Source organism: Choloepus didactylus, chromosome 18, assembly GCF_015220235.1.
Source record: "Choloepus didactylus isolate mChoDid1 chromosome 18, mChoDid1.pri, whole genome shotgun sequence".
NCBI classification, from domain to species: domain Eukaryota; kingdom Metazoa; phylum Chordata; class Mammalia; order Pilosa; family Megalonychidae; genus Choloepus; species Choloepus didactylus.
The window spans coordinates 49,738,346-49,757,253 of NC_051324.1; the positions used below are offsets into that span (position 1 = coordinate 49,738,346).

Genomic DNA, 18,908 nt, shown 5'->3' on the forward strand with positions numbered 1-18,908 from the left:
TGGGGGAACACACCAAGGGCGCCATTGGCATTTGCCAGCTTTCATATCAGTATCTCGACTCTGATGGGGAGGAGAGGACAAGGAAGTGAGAGCCAGGCTGGTCTCGCCTCCTCCCCATTCCCACGGCCTGGCTTTCCTCTCTTGTTCAGAAGCGTGTTCGCTTTCCCCAGCTGGCCACTCAGCCAGCACCTCCTTAGGGGTCACGTCTGGGAGCCCCTGGGGGCACCAAGTGTCTGCCTTGCTTGGGGCTGTTTCCTCTCCTCCGAGGTATTTCTCTCACTCACTCTCTGGGCTGGACGCCAGGGCTCCTGGGTTTCCCGCCTGCCTCATGGTACGGGGCTCCCCTGCAGGCCTCCAGAGAGTCGCTAAGCTGGTTTCCTTCCTCCTGGGTGGGGAGGGCCTTCTCCCAGGGCTGGGCGGTGACAGGAGCCCCAGCAGGAGAGGGGTGAGGGTACAGTAGCCCCTGGCACCGCAGCCCCCGCCCCCCCCCCTGCTCCTCCCTCCCTCCTCGTCTCTGACTAAGCTTGGGGGCAGCAGATGCTGGCGGCAGAGCTGGCAGCCGGGCCGGCCTCGCCCCCAGGCTTCCATCTTTACATGTGGGTAGCCAAGATCTTCTGCTCTCCTTTTGAGCTTTTTTTTCCCGGGGCATCTGGGGGTGGCTATAGAAGCCCCTATGTCTGCACCCACACATTTTGGGGAGCAGGATACTAGCATGATTGAGGCTGGGGCACCATTTGTCTTCCAGTTCGGCCAGGATGAAGGAAAGTGGTACTAACTTCCCCACACCAATTCCCTCTACCCTCAAAAGACTAATCCGCAGAGCCAGGCCCTGCTCTCTCAGTGCCCACAATGTGGTTGGCACTGATTTGTCAGAAATTGGGAAGGTTTCCCTCTAGACTGCTTGCCTCTTTGCTCCTCCTCCCATGGGGTAGGGGCCACTCTGGGTTGCAGGCACTTATAGGCAGACCTCTCCATAGGGAAGGGGTGTGGGATGCCCCCGAGATGGCCAACTTGGCAGAAGCCCCAGGCTGGAGTGCTGGACATGGTTCTGAGCTAGGAGTTTGTGGGGTGGGCAGGACATGGGCCTCCCTGCCCCCCTCATTTCCTGCTCTTTGGGCAGCTGTGGGTGAGAGAGGCTGCAGGGACTATTTTTAGTTGGTCTGTCCCCTGGCAGGAGGGACGTGCAGAAAAGCACGGGGCAGGCAGAGGGGCTGGCCAAGGTGAGGGAAGGCAGGCAGGCGGAGGAGCGAGGAAGGGCCAGTGGGGCTGCAGATACAGTCAGGAGGCAGGCTGGCAGGGGCAGGCCCTTGCTGAGGCGAGTCGGGCCTGGGGAGATGGGCCGGCCTGGGCTGGACTCTCTGTCCGACTGGACTCAGAACTGGAAGGGACTCCAGAGGCACCACCTAGGCAGCCCCTTATAGAGGGGGGAGTCGAGGCTTAGCGAGGGGAGTGATTTGTCCTAGGACACTCAACCAGTCGTTGGCTTCACTGGGACCTGAACCCAGGCCCCCTGCATGGTCTTTCTTGCCACTGGCCCTCACCACACCTGGTTGTGCCTCTTTTACCTCCTGCAGCAAGGAAGACCTCAGGCCATGCATGCCTGGTCTGTTTCCATCTCTGCTTGTTTGTGCAAGGTCTCCGGTAAACCCCAGCTTGGTTTGTTTATAAGTCCCCACCATGTGGAGAGAGTCTGTGTCCAGGCTGGAAGGAGGTTGGGGTTGGGTGGCCTGTGGCCACTGGTGTGACCCAAAGGGCTAGGCAGATTCCAACAGGCTCTCAGGCTGGTGAGCTGTGAGGCTTGGCAGCACCTTAGAGAAGGGGCAGTGAGTCCAACTCCCTCATTGTAGGGACCCAGAGAGGGCCAGAGATTTGCCCCACTGTCCCAGGATGAGTTAGGGACAGACCACAGACTAGGATCCAAATGTCCAGACTCTCCAGAGCCCTTTGCAAGCCTCTCCTGTCACCCCTAGGACCTGTGCAGGTCATAGTGGTGGTTTGCCAATCCCCCCAACAAAAGAAGGGAGCAGGGCTGAGGAGTGGGGGGATGGCCACAGGTTTTTAGTCAGAAGGCAGAAGCCAGCCCTTTCTGAGGCCTGGAGGCAGGAGCTGGTGTTTCAGGAGAGTTGGGGGGTGCATGGGGAAAAAGTTTCTGGGAGATCTGTGGTGCCCTCAGAATTCAGTCTGTGTCTGTCTCCTACCTCAGCCTCATCCCCAGGGCCACCAAGTTGCCCACCTATGGGGGTGTCACTCCACAGACTGACCTGCCTGGTGTGCCCCCTGGAGTTGTTTAGGGACCTGCTTGTGCAGCCAAACACGTCCACCTGTCCCCCACCTCCTTTTTTGATTCAGCTTCAGACCCAGCTGGAAGGAGGTGTTCCAGGCAGGCCTTAGGCCAATTCCCACCCCCCCACCCCACCCCCACCACTCAACATCTCCTATTCCTTCTGCCCCCGAAGCAGGTCTCAGTGAGCCGCCATGTGGTGCTGGAGCCCCCCTCCTCTCTCCACTCAGTTTCTCTGTCTCTAGGGGGCTGATTTATCACACACACACACCACCCCCCAACAGGACTGCTGCAGTGTGTGAGAAGTCAATAGTGTAAATGGATTGAGGCTGTTCAGCCTGTCGACTCCCCTTGGGCCCTGTCAACTCTTCTGGGACTTGGGGAGTTACTGAGTCCCATTCCCTGTCACCATCACACACATTCACACGCTTAGTGGTAGGCAGAGCCCTGAGCACAAAATGACTCTTTCTCTCTCTCCTTCTCTCATGTACTGAGCTGGTCTTAGCATGACAAACACTCTTCAACATTTATTTTCTAACTTGGGTGGAGTGGGGGTGGTGGAGCTTGAAGGTGACAGGCTGCTAGCAGTGGTGGGGAGGGAGGCTAGGGGTGAGGGGCTGTGCCCCAGAAGGAGGACTAGCTGGGGAAGGGATTGGGTGACAGCCCACCCTGGTAACTCAATACCTGAAACCCCCCACCCCCCATCCCACCCTCTGGTTTCCCTCCTGCTCCACAACTTCAGCAGCTGCTGGCAGAAGCCGGGCTGGCAGAAGTGTGTATGAGGGCATGTGTGTATATGAGGTGATGGTGGTAAGAGGGGCTGTGGGGGCAGGGGTGCTGCCAGGACATGTTAAAGGAGACTCACAGCCTGGGTACAACTTGGGTGGCAGGAGGAGGAGGGGCTGGTGGGAGAGTGGGTGGTAAGTGAAGGGCAGGGGGCAGGCTGTGGCGAGGCAGTGGTGAGGCAGGGCAGCCCAGGGGTCTCACAAAACTTGTCTGCACTGGAGCACGGCCTGCGCAGGAGGTGTGGCGGGGTAGGCAGTGATGAAGGGGCAGGGGTGGGCCCAGCCACACTCAGCCCAGGATGCTGAGGCCTGTTCTTCACTAGGGGGCGCATGTAGCCATGGAGGGCAGAGCTGGCCCTGTCCCCCTCACTGGGCCATGCCTGCCGGGCATGATAGTACTGGTGACTAAGTCGCTTCGGTCTTGGGGCTGGCAAGGTGCCAGGCTCGGCTCTTCTCGGTAGGTGAGTCACTGTCCTGGCATCTTCCCTGGAAGCAGCTGAGTCACCCAGCTGTGCCGGCTAGGGAGGTGGGCACCAAGCTTGGGGTGTGTGCGGGGGCTTATGTGTGTCGCCCCCAGTGGCTTCTCTGATCTCTTTCTGGCGTGTCCTGGCCCCACCCATAAACCTGCAGAGCCAGGCAAGAGTGATGTCTCCCAGGGGCCCCACTGAAGGGTAAAGGAAGAGCAGCAGGGGGCAGTATGGAAATGTGCTCCATCCAGAGTAAAGGGGAAAGGGCAGAGCCGCAGACTGTGGGTTTGGATGCCAGCCCTGCCATTGACAAGCTGTGTGACACCTTGGGCAAGCCACTTTCCTTTTTGAGCCTCGGTTTCCTCATCTGTACAATGGAATCAGGAGCTCTGCCCAGGATTACCCTTCAGGACTGCAAGCATCAGATGGGAAGGGGCCATGAAGGTGTTTGTGGGAGGAGCTCCTTTGGGGAGGAGCACTGGGAGGTTGGGGAGGGAAGGAGGAGTCTATTGGGGCTGGTTCCTGCACATATGCCTCACCCCACCTGCATCTAGGATGGAGGAACTATTGCCTCCCATCCTCTGGTCAGATGACCAATGGTGCTATTCTTTAGGAGCTCCCCTCTGGCTGGGAGAGGGAAGCCTTGTTTTGCTCAGGAGAGTGGGTCTTCCTAGGGGGTGTCAAAGCTATTGTGTATCTTGTTTGACTGCTGGGGGCTGTCAGTAGCTCTGTATCTGTTATCATACCTAGTAGGGCTTTCTCTCTGGCTTCCTCTAGTTTGGAAGCGATCCTTGTCATGGGAAACCAGCAGCTCAGGTTCCTCCCCCAGCGCATCTCCTTCTGTGTGCAGGAGGGGAGGAATAGGCCCCAAGGAAGAGTGTCTTCCTAAAGTGTGAGGAGCCCCTGGCCTGTGGCTTTTCTCCTTCTTCCCCACCTCTTCCTAGTTTCTCTTCCCTTCTCCTGCACGAGAGTCCCTGGCAGGAGAGAGGACGGAACCCTGTTTTGAGGGTTCCCTGTTTCAGGCTCCAGTACTGCCGGAGTTCAGCTGCTGCTGCAAGTTGAAGACTCCTGCCCACCCCCTCTTCCTTACCCCTCACCTGGGACCTCTCCTGCCTCCTGGAGTCAGGTCTGGGTAGAACTGGACCTTGGTCAGGCAGCACTGGATGCCCTGGGTAGGGACAGAGTGTCCCAAAGGTGCGTGGGCTATGCAATTGTATACGGGTGCCGGTCCTGTGTGCATGAGTGACTGACCCTGTGGGGAGTGGGTTTGTGTGTGCATGAATTTCTTCCCCCATCTACACATGACGCTATTGCTCTGCCTTCAGGTGTGTGCCTGATCCTCCTCCGTTCATGCCCTTGTATGTGCACAAATGCCTGTCGCAAGTTCTTGTTCCATGTGTTCATGGATGTGCACACATGCGTGCCCTGGGAGTGCCTTTGCACGAGGGTGCCTGAATCTCGGTGTGCACTAGTGTACCTGGACCCATGTACTTGACAGGTGTACATGAAGGCCTGCGCCAAGTGTTGTGGGAGGCAGTGTTGCTGTGTGTATGCTCGCTTGCAATTTTGTGTCCAGGTCTTGCCGTCTAGTCTGCTGGAAATTAGACGGGTGGGATCTAGGCGGGAGGTGGGGCCTGTGGGCGCTGGGGCTGGGCTGGCGCTGAGCCCGCTCCTAGGCTCCTCCCTCGCCCCCGCGGCGCCCCCTGCTGCTGGTTGGGCTCAGGCTGGGAGGCCACCGAGGGAAGGAGGAAGGGGCGGGGGGGGGAGGTGGGGGCTGGGGGGGAAGGGGTTAAGCGGCGGCGTCCACATCTGGGAGCCATTGGCGCATTCCTGCCCGCTGAGCGCATGTTTGCGAATGGATCTGGACCGGACGGGACGCGACGGGGCGGGAGGGCCTGGGCAGGCGCCTCGCACCGGCAGACGGAAATCCAGACGGGAGCAGGAGACAGCCCCGGCCCAGCGCTGTCCCGGGCACCCTTCCCCTACGCAGGAACTCAGGGCAGAGCGCGTCTCCCCGACTTGTCCTACCTTTCCAAGGCTGGGGGACTAAAAGCGGGAGAGAGGCAGTCATACCTCAATTCTAGACCCGGATTTGCAACCAGTGCGACCATGGACAAAACCCTATACCCTCTCCAGGCCTGTGTTTCCTCCTCTGTACAGTGGGGGCCGTCGGACCTGTGGGTCTGAGAGCACTGCCAGTCGGGCCAGGCCGAGTCTCCTCACTGGGATGGACACCCGGGAGTGTGGCACTTCCCCTTTCAGTGGGAAGACTGTGGGGGCATTTGTGGCCCCTTCTCTGCCGGGGAACGGAGGCAGGAGACATTATGATTCCGTTCCTGCCACCTTCATGGGCTGCTAGAGGTGGGGAGGAGCAGACTGGGAGGGGGCTTGTGGCTCTGTTGGGACTGGGGTCTCTGCAGATAGAGGGTGACTGCCCAGCTGGAACATGAATCTGAGCTTTCCTGCTCCTCCAACCTTGGCCAGGGGGAGAGAGAAGCTCGAATCGGAGTCCTCTGGCGAGGGGGTGCTCTTGGGCGCCCCCTACTGGAAGATCTTAGAGCTTCAGCCCTTTGGGGGAAGGGGTCTTGAGAATGCCGAAGGGTTGGGTCAGGCCGCGAGGTGTACATGCGGGAGGTCTCCTCCTGCACTCCTTTTTTGCAGATGAGAAAATTAAGGTCCAGAGAAGGGAAGTGACTTGCTCAAGGCCACACAGCTCTCATCTCCAACTGGTCCCTGGAGGACGATTATAATTCTGGGAAGCTGAGGCTTGACAGCTAGTGACGGAGTCACAGTATGCAGTTCCAGATTATACCGCCGCCTCTTTCTCCCGGTTTAGGTGTGGGGCGGGTGTGTGGATCCGTGCCCCTGTGAGTGTGGGCATGTGTGGTGGCGAGACCAGGGTACAGGATATCACACACCGTCTTCTGTTCCTTTCTCCACCGAGTTCCTTTCCTATTCTTTACGCAGAACTTCGCCTCCTCCTCACTGAGTCCCCTCTTCTGGGTCCAAGGGAGGGATTCTCTCAGATTCCCACGGTTCAGCAGTCTGAGACGCGCGGCTTCTTTAAGAACGCCCCGCCTTCTCTGGGTCTGTTAAGGGAGGGGGGGCGTGATTATGTGGGGCCGCCCCCTTACAGATGATTGGCCGGTGGGCGGGCAGGGGCGGGCCTGAGGGAGAGAGCCTCCCCCCTTCTCGGCACCCTCCGCCCCCCCCCAGCGTGGGGCTCCGGGTAAAGTTTCAGCCTCCGCACGTGACTCGCCATGGCCGCTGCCGTCGCCCCGCGCCCCTGAGCCGCGGCCCCCGGGACGGCTCCTCTCTCGGGACCCCACACCCCTGACGTCGAGCAGCATCGAGGCACAAGGCCAGGGCAAGGCGTCGCGCCCGCGGGCGCCCGGGACAGATTGCGCTCCCTTGCTGCGAGGTAACCTCTCCCCCTGGGGATTTTGGGAGCCCCCGGCTCCCTTCGGCATCAGGGTCCCATGGCCTGCTCTTGATAGTAGCTGCGGGCGGGGATGGGGTGCCAGGAAGGGTCCGACAGGAACCCGGAGTTTCCTGGGCTCCCAAATCCGCCTCCGCCGGGTCCAGGGTGGGGGAGCCGTTTGTGCGTCTGTCTGCGCCCGGGTCTCCGCGCGCGGCCGAAGGCGTCTGGGGCCGTCTGCCACGCGTGTGCCCGGCACCCGAGCTGGGGCAGAACCACCGCTGGGAACTCCTGCTCGCGCGCTCTCTCTTTTCGCTTCAAAAACAAGCAAAACAAAAAGACTTTCAAACCTGTTTGGGGAGAGATCGGATGCCCAACGGACTAGCCCCCTCCCTTCTTCCCTCCTGTTATCTGAGCCGCCCTGTGGTTTGGGGAGAACCAGCCAGGGGGCCCACCCCCCACCAGAGGGAGCCTGGCTGGAGGGGGGGGCGGGGTCCACTCAGCTGGTGTCCCCCTGGAGTGAGGGGAGCCGTCAGAACTGGGTGCGGGAGCCAGTGCAGTTGGGGTGGGAGGTGTCTCAGGGCCTGGTGCTACCATGGGGTTGGGGAAGCTTTTTGGCGTGAGGGGAAGACCGAATAGACTGTCTGTCCTTGCTCTGCTGAGGTTGTCTGGGACCTGGTGCCACCCACGAGGACGGGAAGCTGCTAGCCAGATGTGTATATGTGTGTGGGGGGCGGGCTGGGAAATTGGCTTGGTGATGTCCCCTCCCCTCCTCTCTGGGCACTGCCCTATTGTCAGGCTGCTCTGTGGGAAGGGGTTAGGCCCCCAGTGTGGTAGACTGAGGGTGGCGACCAACCCATGAGATATTAGGTCAGAAAGCCCCTGCCTTGGAGACCTTTCTCTAGCTTCCATTCTGTCATTAGTAGAATGCCCAGTGGGCCGGTATGGCGGTATACCCCCTGCCCCCCATCTTCTGTAACAGTGCCTTCTGCCTGCTGTGTGTGTGTGTGTGTGTGTGTGTGTGTGTACTCTCAGAGAGAATTGTTTCTGAGAACACACCACCCCCTTCTTCTGGTTGCTCCCCCTCAACCCTCACTTCTGCTTCTGACCACTCTCCCTCTTCCGTGTCCTGGTTAGGAGATCCAGGGATGACTCTTGTCCCCTTCCCTGGCTGCAGTCTTCATAGGGCAAAGTCCATCTGGGGGAGAAGTGGTCAGCCAGGACCCCCAGATCTTGTAAGGAAGTTCGGGTTCAGGCCTCAAACTCTTCTCCAGGGCTTTGTGCTTGATGGGGAGGCTGGACCGGGGAAGCCTCAGGTTGGAGTGGGAGTGGATTGGAGTCCTGGGGCTTCCCCTGGGGGGTGGGGTGGGGATGAGTCTGGGGGTGGAACAAGAGAGAGTATTTGGAGCTGGACAACATGTAGCTCTCCCTCCTGGAGGAAGAAGGGGGTGGTTGTGGAGTCAAGAAGTTTATGGCTGTGAAAGACGTTGGTGCACTGGGAGGGGCCAGGACATCTGCACCGCCTGGGAGTCTGGGCCATGCTGTGTCCTGAGACAGAGAGGTCACTAGGGTCAGACGCTGAGTAGGCCCTTGGGAGCTGAAGATCTTGGATTTGGAGGGACTTTGAGGGTGTGAGTGAGCATGAGTGTGCATGAGGTGGTCACTGCAGGCGTTTCGCCACCATGCTGGCGAGGGCGGTGCAGATACAGTGGCAGTTCTGAGAAGACCCTGGGCTTGGAATGCCTTCATCCTGGCCCTCTCAGTCTGTAGCCTCTGAATCTCTGTCTGTTCAGTCTGACCCCAAATGCCCCTGGGGCACCTCTCTAGCCACCCCCCTCCACCTTCTTCCAACTGTGTGGCAGCCTGGCAGGAAGCTTGCTGTGCACATCTCCATCCTGACCACCCCCAAGCCTCCCCCACTGGGCACAGTCACCCACACGTGCCATGACGTGGTTCCTGCTACCCTGTCTAGAGTGGAAGAGAGGGCATTGTCTGAGTGGCCCTTCAGGTCCGTTTTGGGGATACTGACCCAGACCTCAGTGAGTGAGCTCCCCTGCCCCTTAATCATTTGGTCTCAGAAGCTGGCTCTGCCCTCTGGGACCTTTTCCCCCAGGCCACTCCTTGTTCATTCTCCAGCATCTTAGGTGGGATGGTCACCAGAACTGTGTGAGGTGCAGGTGGGGCCTGCCCCAAAGAACAAGCCTCATCACCCAGTTCCGAGTCCACTGGGTGCTTGGGCAGGGCAAGGCCTGGGCTAGGCTGGAGGGGTGGGTGTGGTTGGGCCTCTGGGGGTTCTATTTGGGACCACTGCCTGGGATCTGGGGTGACAGGCATCTGGGGAAGGTAATCCCATCCCTGTGACAAATCAGTAGGGTAATCTCCTCTGGCCCAGCACCCCACCCCTCTCTGGTGCTGGTGGTTTGGGGAGTGTGGGAAGCTGGCTGGGCCCCTGGCAGGATGACCAGGATTGTCTTGACTTACTGGGTTTTGGGAAAGGACTGTGGCAACTGATACCCCCAGCTCCCAGGGCCTTGGCTGCACATCCTCGCTGACGCCTGCTGTCTTTCCTCTCTGCTCCCCTCTCCACCCTCCTGCCGCTGTCTGCAGCCCACACGGTTTGGGTTGGGGGGTAGAGCGGGAGAGCTGGATCTCTGTGTGTGTCCAGGGAGTGTTCTGGGAGTTGGCAGTATTGGCTGAGGATGTCTGGGTGTCTCCGCAGGGTGGGCGGTGTGCGGGGACCTGGCCCAGAGTGTGAGAATGTGTCAGCGTCGGTATGTCTGTCCCCAGTCTGGCTCGGGTGTGGGTGTCTCTTGCTGCGTCTGGATCTTGCCTCCAGCTCCAGTTCACCCGCTGCCCCCCCGCCCCCCAGCTGGGACTGCCTGCTATTGCTCTTCCTCGCTCCCCGCAACTGGAGCCTCCCTTGCCTGTTCCTGGAATTTGGAGAGGAGGAGGAGGAGGAAGAGGCAGGCAGACAGACCTCCCACACTCTAGCTGGCCTGCCTGGCATTGTGGGGAAAGGAAATAGGTGATGTGGAACTAAGGATTCCCTGGCTCCCCCAGATACCCCAACACGCATTGCAGGGGCCACATCTTACAGAAGGGCCAGGGATTGCCCCCACCAGCTAGGTAGCATCCTGCCCGACCCCCAGGCACCACTGTTAGCCTGGGGAGGGGGTGGGGAGGATTAGGCTGCTGCCAGCCTGGCCTGCACCTGTTGCCAACCCCCAGCTCTGTAACTGGAGCTGGCCAGAGAAGGGGCTGCAAAATGACAGGTGGAATTTCTGCGGCCAGGCAATCCCCCCCCACCACTAGGTATGTCTTTCCCTAACAGCCAGAACAAGGAAAGCCTGTCCCCCACCCCCCCCACCCACCAGTGTCAACTTGATCTCATGGATGTTGCCCCTATCCTGCCTGGGGGGGGAGGGGGGTGCAGGGCCTGGGAGATGAGCAAGGGGATGAGTTTCTTGCTATTGCCTGATGACCACCCATACCCCTCATCCCTGGCTGCAGGGCTGGGCTGCCCTGGTTCAAGATTTCAGAGCTCTGCTGCCCTGGCAGGGCTGGGGGTGTGTGTAGGGGTGTGGATGGGGGTGGTTCTCTGTTAATGTTTTAATTGCATAAAAACTGGGAGCTCAGCTCCGGGCCAGTGGGGAGTCTGGGTCTGGCTGGCCGCCCGGTTTGGGCTAAATATAGTCTGGGACATCTGCAGAGAAGGGGAGGGGGGTAGAGGGAGGTTCCATTCTCCCCACCTCCGGCCAAGGTGCCCTCATCTGGGCGGGCACCTTGGCGCAGGGAGGGGGTTTCCTTAGCACAAAAGGCAGGGGAAGGTGGAGGGGGCTGGGCAGTTGGGACCCCGCTTGTCATGAGATGCCTGGGATGAACCTGGAGGCAGGGTTGGGGCTAGGGTCGGGGCTAGGGAGTGGGGTGCACCCGGGGCTGGGTCCTTTGGCTCTCTGCCCCCTCCCCCCGAGACTGCCTGAGGTCAGGCAGCCTGCCTGTGTGTCACTGCGCCCAGGCAGTGTGTCACCATGACCCACTCTCTGGGTGTCTGTGTGTACACACCTACTTTTGAGTGGCTCCCTCCCGGCCCCTCCCCCTGGACCTCTGTCTCCTGGGTCCTACTGCAAGTCCCCAGCCCTTTCTCCCTCCTTCCCTCGACCCAAAGTGAAACCTTCAGCCCAGGAATCGAGACCTGAGAAGGGGAAGCTGCGGTGGGGAGTTCTCTGATCTCCAGTCACGGCAGGAAGTGGAGGGGAGGGGGGCCGAGGGGGGAACTGTGAGTGGCAGGCGGGGAGGGTGGGCCCGACAGCCCTGCCCCCGTGCACACTGCGGTGCGGGGTGGCACCCCTCCTGGCTTCCCTCTCCTCCAGCTCTCTGTGGGGAAAACTTGGGGGACAGCTGATTTCATCACCACACACACACACACACACACACACACACACACACACACACACACACACACACACACACACACACACACACACACACACACACACACACACACACACACACACACACACACACACACACACACACACACACACACACACACACACACACACACACACACACACAGAAAAATGTCTTCCTGTCACGTGGCTGTCACTTCCGGTCCCACCGTGGTTCCCGGGCTGTTTGTTGTTGGTTGCCATGGCGATGCCGCTGTGGGCACTACCCCTGGTTCTTGTGGGGAGGGAGCTGCCTCTTCCCCTAAGGCCCATGGTTGGGGAGGGCTGGGGGGCCCTGACTAGGGGGCCGTTTCAGGCTGAGTGTGTGTGGTCTCCGATGCCCCAGATCCCCACGGGCCCCCCAGACTTGTGTCTGTGGGAAGGAGTCACAGCCACCCACTCAGACGGTGTGTTTGGGGAGACTGTGACCGTGTCTGGCTGGGCTTTCCTGGGGCTGACTGTGAGTCTGACTGATTCTGCAGGCCCCGTCCCGTCCCCTCCAGCCTGGGCGCCCGGACCTCTGCCCTCCCCATCCTGTTGTACCCTTTAGGAGCCTTCTGCCATCCTGTGTTCTGATGGAAACTCCCTTGCCCAGGGAGTTTCTGTGGCTTCTTGGGGTTCAGGCTGGAGTGGGGATGGGCTCTGGGTGGGATCCGGGTGGGCGGTGAGGTGAGTGCTCTGCTCATGGTCCGCTGTCCCTTCACATAGAGCCTGCACCAGCTTTTCCCTGGTCTCGCAGGCCCTGTTCTTTAGGGCAAAGGCCATGGGACCGTGTGACCCTTTCTCCCCCACCCTGCCCCTGTGGGCTTCCCTGTTCAACTGAGTTTGGAGTGGGGTAGAGATTCCCTCTAGTTCTAGCTCCTACTAAGTAGGTGAGTGTGGGAGTAGGAAGTTCCTGGGGGGTTGCTGGGTGGGGGGGTGTGGGGCGGGGCACCGTCTGAGTCAGGCCTGGTCTGGGGTCAGAGCCAAAAGGATATCCTGAGGCAGGAGTTGGGGGGGACGTTCCCGGCTTCCCCGCAGCCCGGGTCCCCAGGGAGGGTGCTGGGAGGGGCCTAGTAGCACTCAGTCCTTCCAACCGTCCATCTGCCCTGAGATTCAGAATCTGACAGTCTCAGGTTTGGGTTTGAGCTGAGGGGTGGGTTTAGGGGCTGCTGTAGTTCCCCACCCTTGCTCCTCCCCCACATCTCTGTAGGGTCTGTTCCCCCATTGTGAGAGAGTTGTGGTTCCTGCACTGAGGGGGGGGGTGGGGGGGTGGAGGCAGTGGTGAGGAGGCAGTGCCAAGGTGAGGGTGGGGAAAGCCCCGTGCCAGGCTGGGCATGTGGATGGTGGTTTCCAGGCTGGGGGGGGTCCCCTTTTGTCTGTGTCCCCTTGTCCTCCCACCCAGGACAGAGCTGCCTTTGTATGGTCCACATACTCCTGTGGTCTGGCCGCGGCCTCACCCAGATCATCTCTTCCTCTTCCTGTTTTCTTCCTTCCCCGTGGGCTGGTCCCTCCTTGAAGCCTGGGCTGCCCCCTGACCTTTCACCTACTCTCCACTTTGAAGGAAGACGGTGTAGGAGACTCCAGCTATGGTTCTGAGTGGGCCCCTCAGCTACCCTGGGCTTTGGAGGCCCTGAGCATATCTCCCAGGGGCTCTGGGGTGCAGTCACTGGGAGTGGAGGAGTTGGGGGCACTGCACTGCCCGGCAGAGACCCCCACTTCCTCCTCCCCAAATCTGTCCTGTCCTGGGCTTGGGTTGTCCAGTTGTCCCTTCTGCCTGGTCTTCAGTCATTGCTGAGATCGTGGCAGTTGGAGATGGGGCAGCTCAGTGCAGCTGGGGCAGACCCTTGGGCTGGGGAGAGGTGCCCAAGTTGGGGAGATAGATGGCTGACCCCCTCTTCTGGGACTGGGTGCTGCATCTCGATGCAGTAGCAGCACCCGGAGGGAGGAGGCTGGACTCCAGCTCGTCCCTCAACCCCTCTGAGGATCCGCACATGCTTGGGGCAGGCCTGGGGTGCCGTGGGGCTGGTGGGGAAGAGGTGCCTTCCACCCTGGGGAGCAAGTTGGCCAGGGGGGTACCTGGAGGAAGGGAAAAGGGAGTAGTGGTCACTGTCCTGCCCCTCGCCCCTCATCGAGCAGCATGGGGCTGGGGCGGTTGTGGCTTTGTGTGTGTGAATGTGTGTTTTCCTGGAAAGTGTATAAATAGTTTCAGCCCACTGTTCTCATTTGAAGTTTTCCCTGTGCTGCCAGCTCCTGGTAGGGCAGGGGGACCGGAGCGGGCCGGCCTTGCTCTCTCCGCCAGGGCTGGAGTTCCCCCCACCCCCAGTTGAGCTTGAGCTCTGGGTATCATTTGCATATGATTCATTGACTGTCTAGAATGCTTAGGAAACCCTCTGTCCCCCCTTGTTTTAAGTTCCCCAGTTCTTGTCCCTTTTTTGCAGCCCCTCCAGGACTGCTTGGCTTCTGTTCCTTGGGAGCCATTGTTGGTGTAAGGGGGGTGGTGGTGGTGGGCAACCAGGGAGCAGGGAGGAGAGAATGAATGAAGAAGGGGGGCCGGACCCAGCTGGGATTGGGGTTCCCTGGCTCCACTCTCTGAAGATAGGGGAGGAAATGGCCTGTTTCTCTTTCCCTCCTCCCCTCCCTAAATCCAGAGGTTTCCCTTTTTTGGTTTGTGAAATGAAAGAAGAGAATTTGGGAAAGGGTTGTGGTCAGGTCTCCACCCACACCCCAAATATCCCTCTCCCCACATCCCTCTTCTCTGTCTCAGAGGAAGCAGACCCTGGAAGACAGCGTAGTCCTCCTTCCCTGCCCTGTCAACAGACACCCAGCCTGGGTGGGCAGGGGGAGGAAAAGCAGGCAGGCTTCGAGGCACCGCCGTGGGGGTGAGGCGCGTGTGGCGAGGGACGGACCCACTGTGTGCCGGGCTTGACGCCAGGTGCTTTCCAGGACTTGAGCTCTCAAATCACCCAACCAGTTGTCCAGGCAGGCAGGTCACAGACGAGTAAACAGATGCCTCGAGAGGTTAAGCGACTTGCCCAAGGTCACCCAGAGTAGCAGAGCTGAGATTTGATCCTTCAAACCCTCTGGCTCTTTCTATGATCTTCAGGTTCAACCAGCTCTCCTTTTTCTTTAGGTGTGTGACTCTGCAGGGCATAATGAACGGGTAGCTGGGCTCCCTGCCTCTGGGGAAGGGATTATGGTAACTTTTAGGGGTGAAGGAGGCTACAGAGAGCAGGGGCGGCTGGCTGGTGGCGGGCACTCCACCCCCTACCCACATGCGCTTCTGTGCATTGTCGAGGCTGAGCTCTGTATATCTGGAGGTGGGACCCAGGGTTTTCTCTCCCTCTAGGGAGGTTGATCATGGGCAGTGCTGGTGGCTGGCATAGGGTGGAGGTTGGATGTGGGTAGTTTGTTTTCCCTTCTTTGGGGTTGGTTTCGATTCTCTAATGTTGCCTTCCCCCCTTCTTGGGTGTAGGGCCTGGGGGCCCAGGCGTCTTCCCAGGGCAGATGGCTCAAGAGGGACCTTGGAAGGCAGGGCCTGTGCTCCTTCAGCCCTGCCTCCACCATCCTGCCTTCACCCTTCCCTGTTCCCTGGCCAGCCTGACCTTTGGCCCATTTCCATGACCTTTATCCTCTCCCCCAGCTCAGGCCCTCCCCAGGGAGCTGAGTAACTGCACCAAAATTTGCAGCCTGAGCTGGGCTAGGTGTGTTGGAGGCTCTGATGTGAGGGGATGGAAGGAGGGGGGCTTCAGGCTTTCCCCGGGTGTGTCTCTGTGGGAGTTTGAAGTCTACGCCGATTTCAAACCCTTCAGGGGCAGAGTTGAGCAGTAATTCTAAGGTGACTGTAGTTATCTCCCCCCTGGGAGCAGGCGGTGGTGATCTGGACTGATTGACCCACCCACCCACCCAATCTGGGTCAGATGCCTGGAGTCTGGAGTAAATGGCTCTCCAGGCTCAGCCTTGGCACAGGAGGCCTTCCTTCCAGACAGCTGCCTCCAGGGCTTCACCTGTAGGGAGGCCAGGTCAGTGTTTGGTTGCAGAACCACCTGAATAGTTCGCGAGGCAGGGTGCATCTCTGTGTTTCAGGGTGCATCTCTGTGTTTCAGGGTGCATCTCTGTGTTTGTGGACCCCATGTGTTTTGGGAGTGGGCACTGGGCCTGGGCTGGGGCCACAGGGAGAACCTTAGAGTGTCTCCTGTAGAAGAGGCAATTATCAGGGCCAGCCTAGCTGAGTAGGGACCAGGGAATGTGCATTTGGGAAGCTGAGGCTGTGGTCGTGTTTGCAGGGAGCTGTGTCCTGGGGCCCGTGCACCCCAGCCCTAAGCTGTGTTCATTGTGTGGTGGAGCCCAGGTGTGGAGAGATGGTATCTCCAAGCTCCCTCTCCTTGTGAGCGTGCCCGCACACACACAAGCTGGGGCGTGCAAGTGTGCTCTTGCCCACCCAGATGCTTTCTGTAGACCTGCGTGCATGTCTGCAAGTGTGTGGGGTGTGTGTGTGACTTGTCGACACTGTTGAGGTCCAGCAAACCCCTCCTTCCCTTGCCTGCCCCCCACCCCCAGCCCCAGCTCAAGTTCCCCTTGTGTAGGGCCTCATGGGGGTGGGGGGGGCAGGGCGGCAGCTGGTAGGGTGGGTGGGGCCGCTGTTCCTCTGACGTCAGCCCTCTCAGCCTGGGAGGGAAGCAGCAGCGGCCTGGGGAAGGGAAGGGGGCACCTCATTGGGGAGTGAGGAGGGAGGCCCTATGGTTGTCCTATTTAGTAACCGTAAAAATCCCAATCATTAACAAGGACCCCCCCCCAGCAAGAACCTGTCCCCCTCCTTCTCTTCCCCAGCCCAGCTGGGCCCAGATGCCCTGGTCTCTTCCACAGTGGCCTTGGCAGGGATCCCCCATCTCAGACCTGGGCCTCGGCCAAGTGCTGGCCACATGCTTGTCCCCTGGTGTGGCCTGAGCCCAGAGGACTGGAGAGGGGTTGGGAACGGAGGCAGTCCTTATTTTCGGTCTCAGTGGCCTACTTTTTTCTTTATTCCCAAAACAGCTTTATTGACATTTAATTCACATATCATAAAACACCCATTTAAAGTGTACAATTCAGTGATTTCAGTATATTCAGAGTTGTGCAACCATCACCACCATCAATTTTAGAACATTTTCATCACCCCAAAGAGAACCTACATACCCATTAGCAGTCACTCCCCATTTCCCCCAGTCCCACCCCCCAGCCCTAGACAACCACTGATCTATTTTATGTCTCCATAGATTTGCCTATTCTCAACATTTCACATCAATGGAATCATATAACATGTAGTCTTTTGTTACTAGCTTAATGTTTTTAATGTTCATCCATACTGTAGCATATATCATTTCTTCCTTTTTAAGGCCAGATAATATTCCATGGTATGGGTAGACCACATTTTGTTTATCTGGTCATCAGTTGATGGACATTTGGGTCAGTTCCACTTTTTGGCTATCATGAATAACAACATTCATGTACAGATTTTTGTGTGGACCTGTGTTTTCATATCTCTTGGGTGTGTAGCTAGGAGTGGAATTGCTGAGTCCTACAGTAACCCTATGTTTAACATTCTGAGGACCTGCCAGATTGTTTTCCAAAGGACCTGTGCCATTTCACACTCCCACCAAATTCTCCACATCCTCGCCACCACTTGCTGTTATCTTTTAGATTATAGCCATCCTAGCGGGTGTGAGGTGGTAGTTTATTGTGGTTTTGATTGGCTGCTTTTGTCTGTCTCTTTTGTCTTTCTTATAAATATAATGTGTGTGTGTGTGTGTGTGTGTGTGTGTGTGTGTGTGGTGTATTTGTTTATAATCTCCTACGCCCAAAATGGATTATCATCCGCTCGTGGATCTGTTTCTCTCTTGCTGCCTCTCTGCTTTTGGAACTGCTGGGCTCTGTCTCCCTGTGGCATGGACTTCGGGTTCACATCCCATATCCGTCTCTCTCTCTCCCCCTGGTGTTATCCATGCGAATCCTCTGGCCCCAGCTGTTCAAACAGGGTGTGGATCTGTGCACACGCGGGGTGGGGGAGGGGCGCCTGGCTTTTCCTCTTCTGCCCACCTCCCACCCTATTCCGGGGGTGTTGCTTCTGCAGACAGAAGTACATGGGTGAAGGCTGAGAGTCTCCCTGCCCATGCATTGCCTGGGGAGGGGGCTTCCATCCCCAGCAGTCCCTGCCCCCCTGCCCCTGGCCTGTGCATGCTTTAAGCTTTGGGGGTGATGCCTAGGAGAGTCCTTGGTTCCCATTTCCCCATTTGTGTGTATGTAAACGGACCTCCTCCCAACGTCTGTGGCACAGGCGCATCTGGGGTGCTGGGACTTGGATTTTGGGGGGAAGTGGTGTAAGAGGCACCCTGGCCTAGGAGTCATTTTTCTGAGAAGTGCCAATGCTTTAGGGAAGCGGCCTTTCCTCCCCCTGCCCCTCCATAAGCACACGTTCTTTGCATCTTGACCTCAGGTAACCTTCACTGGAGGAAGGAGGGCCAGCCGCCTGCCTCAGCTATGGGGGTCCTGTAGGGTGGCACCGTGGGCCCTTTCCCCCCGGGACTGCGGTGAGAGGCCCTCCACCGCTCTGGGCTCTGTCCCTGTCTCCCCAGCCTGGCCATGCTATCCTGCCACCCCCAGCAGTGTCTGGGCCCTGCTCCCAGGCCGTCTCTGCCAGCCAGGCATGGTGCCAGCTGTCTGCTCAGCCGGGTGCCACGGGAAAATCTCCGGCCGCCCAGGTTGGGGAGCTCCGTGGGGAATGCCCATGTGCCTGCTCCTCAGTGCCCACTCACCTGTCTTTCCTCTTTCTGCAGCATCACAGGACATGCCCCCCCGAGCCGCCTCGACGGGGCCCGTCTAGGAGTGGCTTCCCTTTCGGCGCCCTGAGGGCCAGCTCTGGACCTTCCCAGGAAAGTGCCAGCCCACAGAACTGCTTGAGCAAAGGACCAACTCCAGGGACGCCCCTCAACCCACCCGGCCCCCAGCTCGGGTGGGGGCTCCAGGTGGCCGAGATTAGCCTGCTGGCCTTCGACAGCAGCTCTGGGACAGAAAGGGGGGGTGGGCTGACCACCCAAGCCCCCTCTGGGCCTGGGCCCCATGCCCCGGGGAGGGGCGGCCTGAAGCCCGCCAGAGCTCGCTGCCGGACTGTCTGCCTGTCCTTCTGTGGCTGCTTGGCATGGCCAGCAACAGCAGCTCCTGCCCGACACCTGGGGGCGGGCACCTCAATGGATACCCGGTGCCCCCCTACGCCTTCTTCTTCCCTCCTATGTTGGGTGGACTCTCCCCGCCAGGCGCTCTGACCACTCTCCAGCACCAGCTTCCAGTTAGCGGCTATAGCACACCATCGCCAGCCAGTAAGCTGGGGGGCAGGAGGATTCAGGGGGAGGGGGCCGTGGAGGGCGGGCAGGGCCTCAGGGCTTGGGCTCCGGGCGCATCTGTTGTACTGTAGGCAGGGTGAGCAGTGAGGACGCCCCCAGACAAGGGGGTGGTCATTTGGGTGGCTTGAGGATGAAAGCCCACAGTTGCAGGCTG

At 59.2% G+C, this 18,908-nt stretch overlaps 1 protein-coding gene across 1 annotated transcript in view; it reads left to right on the forward strand.

Moving 5' to 3' along the window:
* The first annotated feature begins 6,758 nt into the window (after positions 1–6,758).
* Positions 6,759–18,908, forward strand: part of RARA (retinoic acid receptor alpha) — a 34,360-nt gene continuing 22,210 nt past the window's right edge. Inside the window, exons 1-2 of the mRNA XM_037808574.1 lie at positions 6,759–6,954; positions 18,191–18,730. Coding sequence (XP_037664502.1) covers positions 18,553–18,730 — 178 coding nt within the window. The 5' untranslated portion in view covers positions 6,759–6,954; positions 18,191–18,552. The remainder of the gene's footprint in view (positions 6,955–18,190; positions 18,731–18,908) is intronic.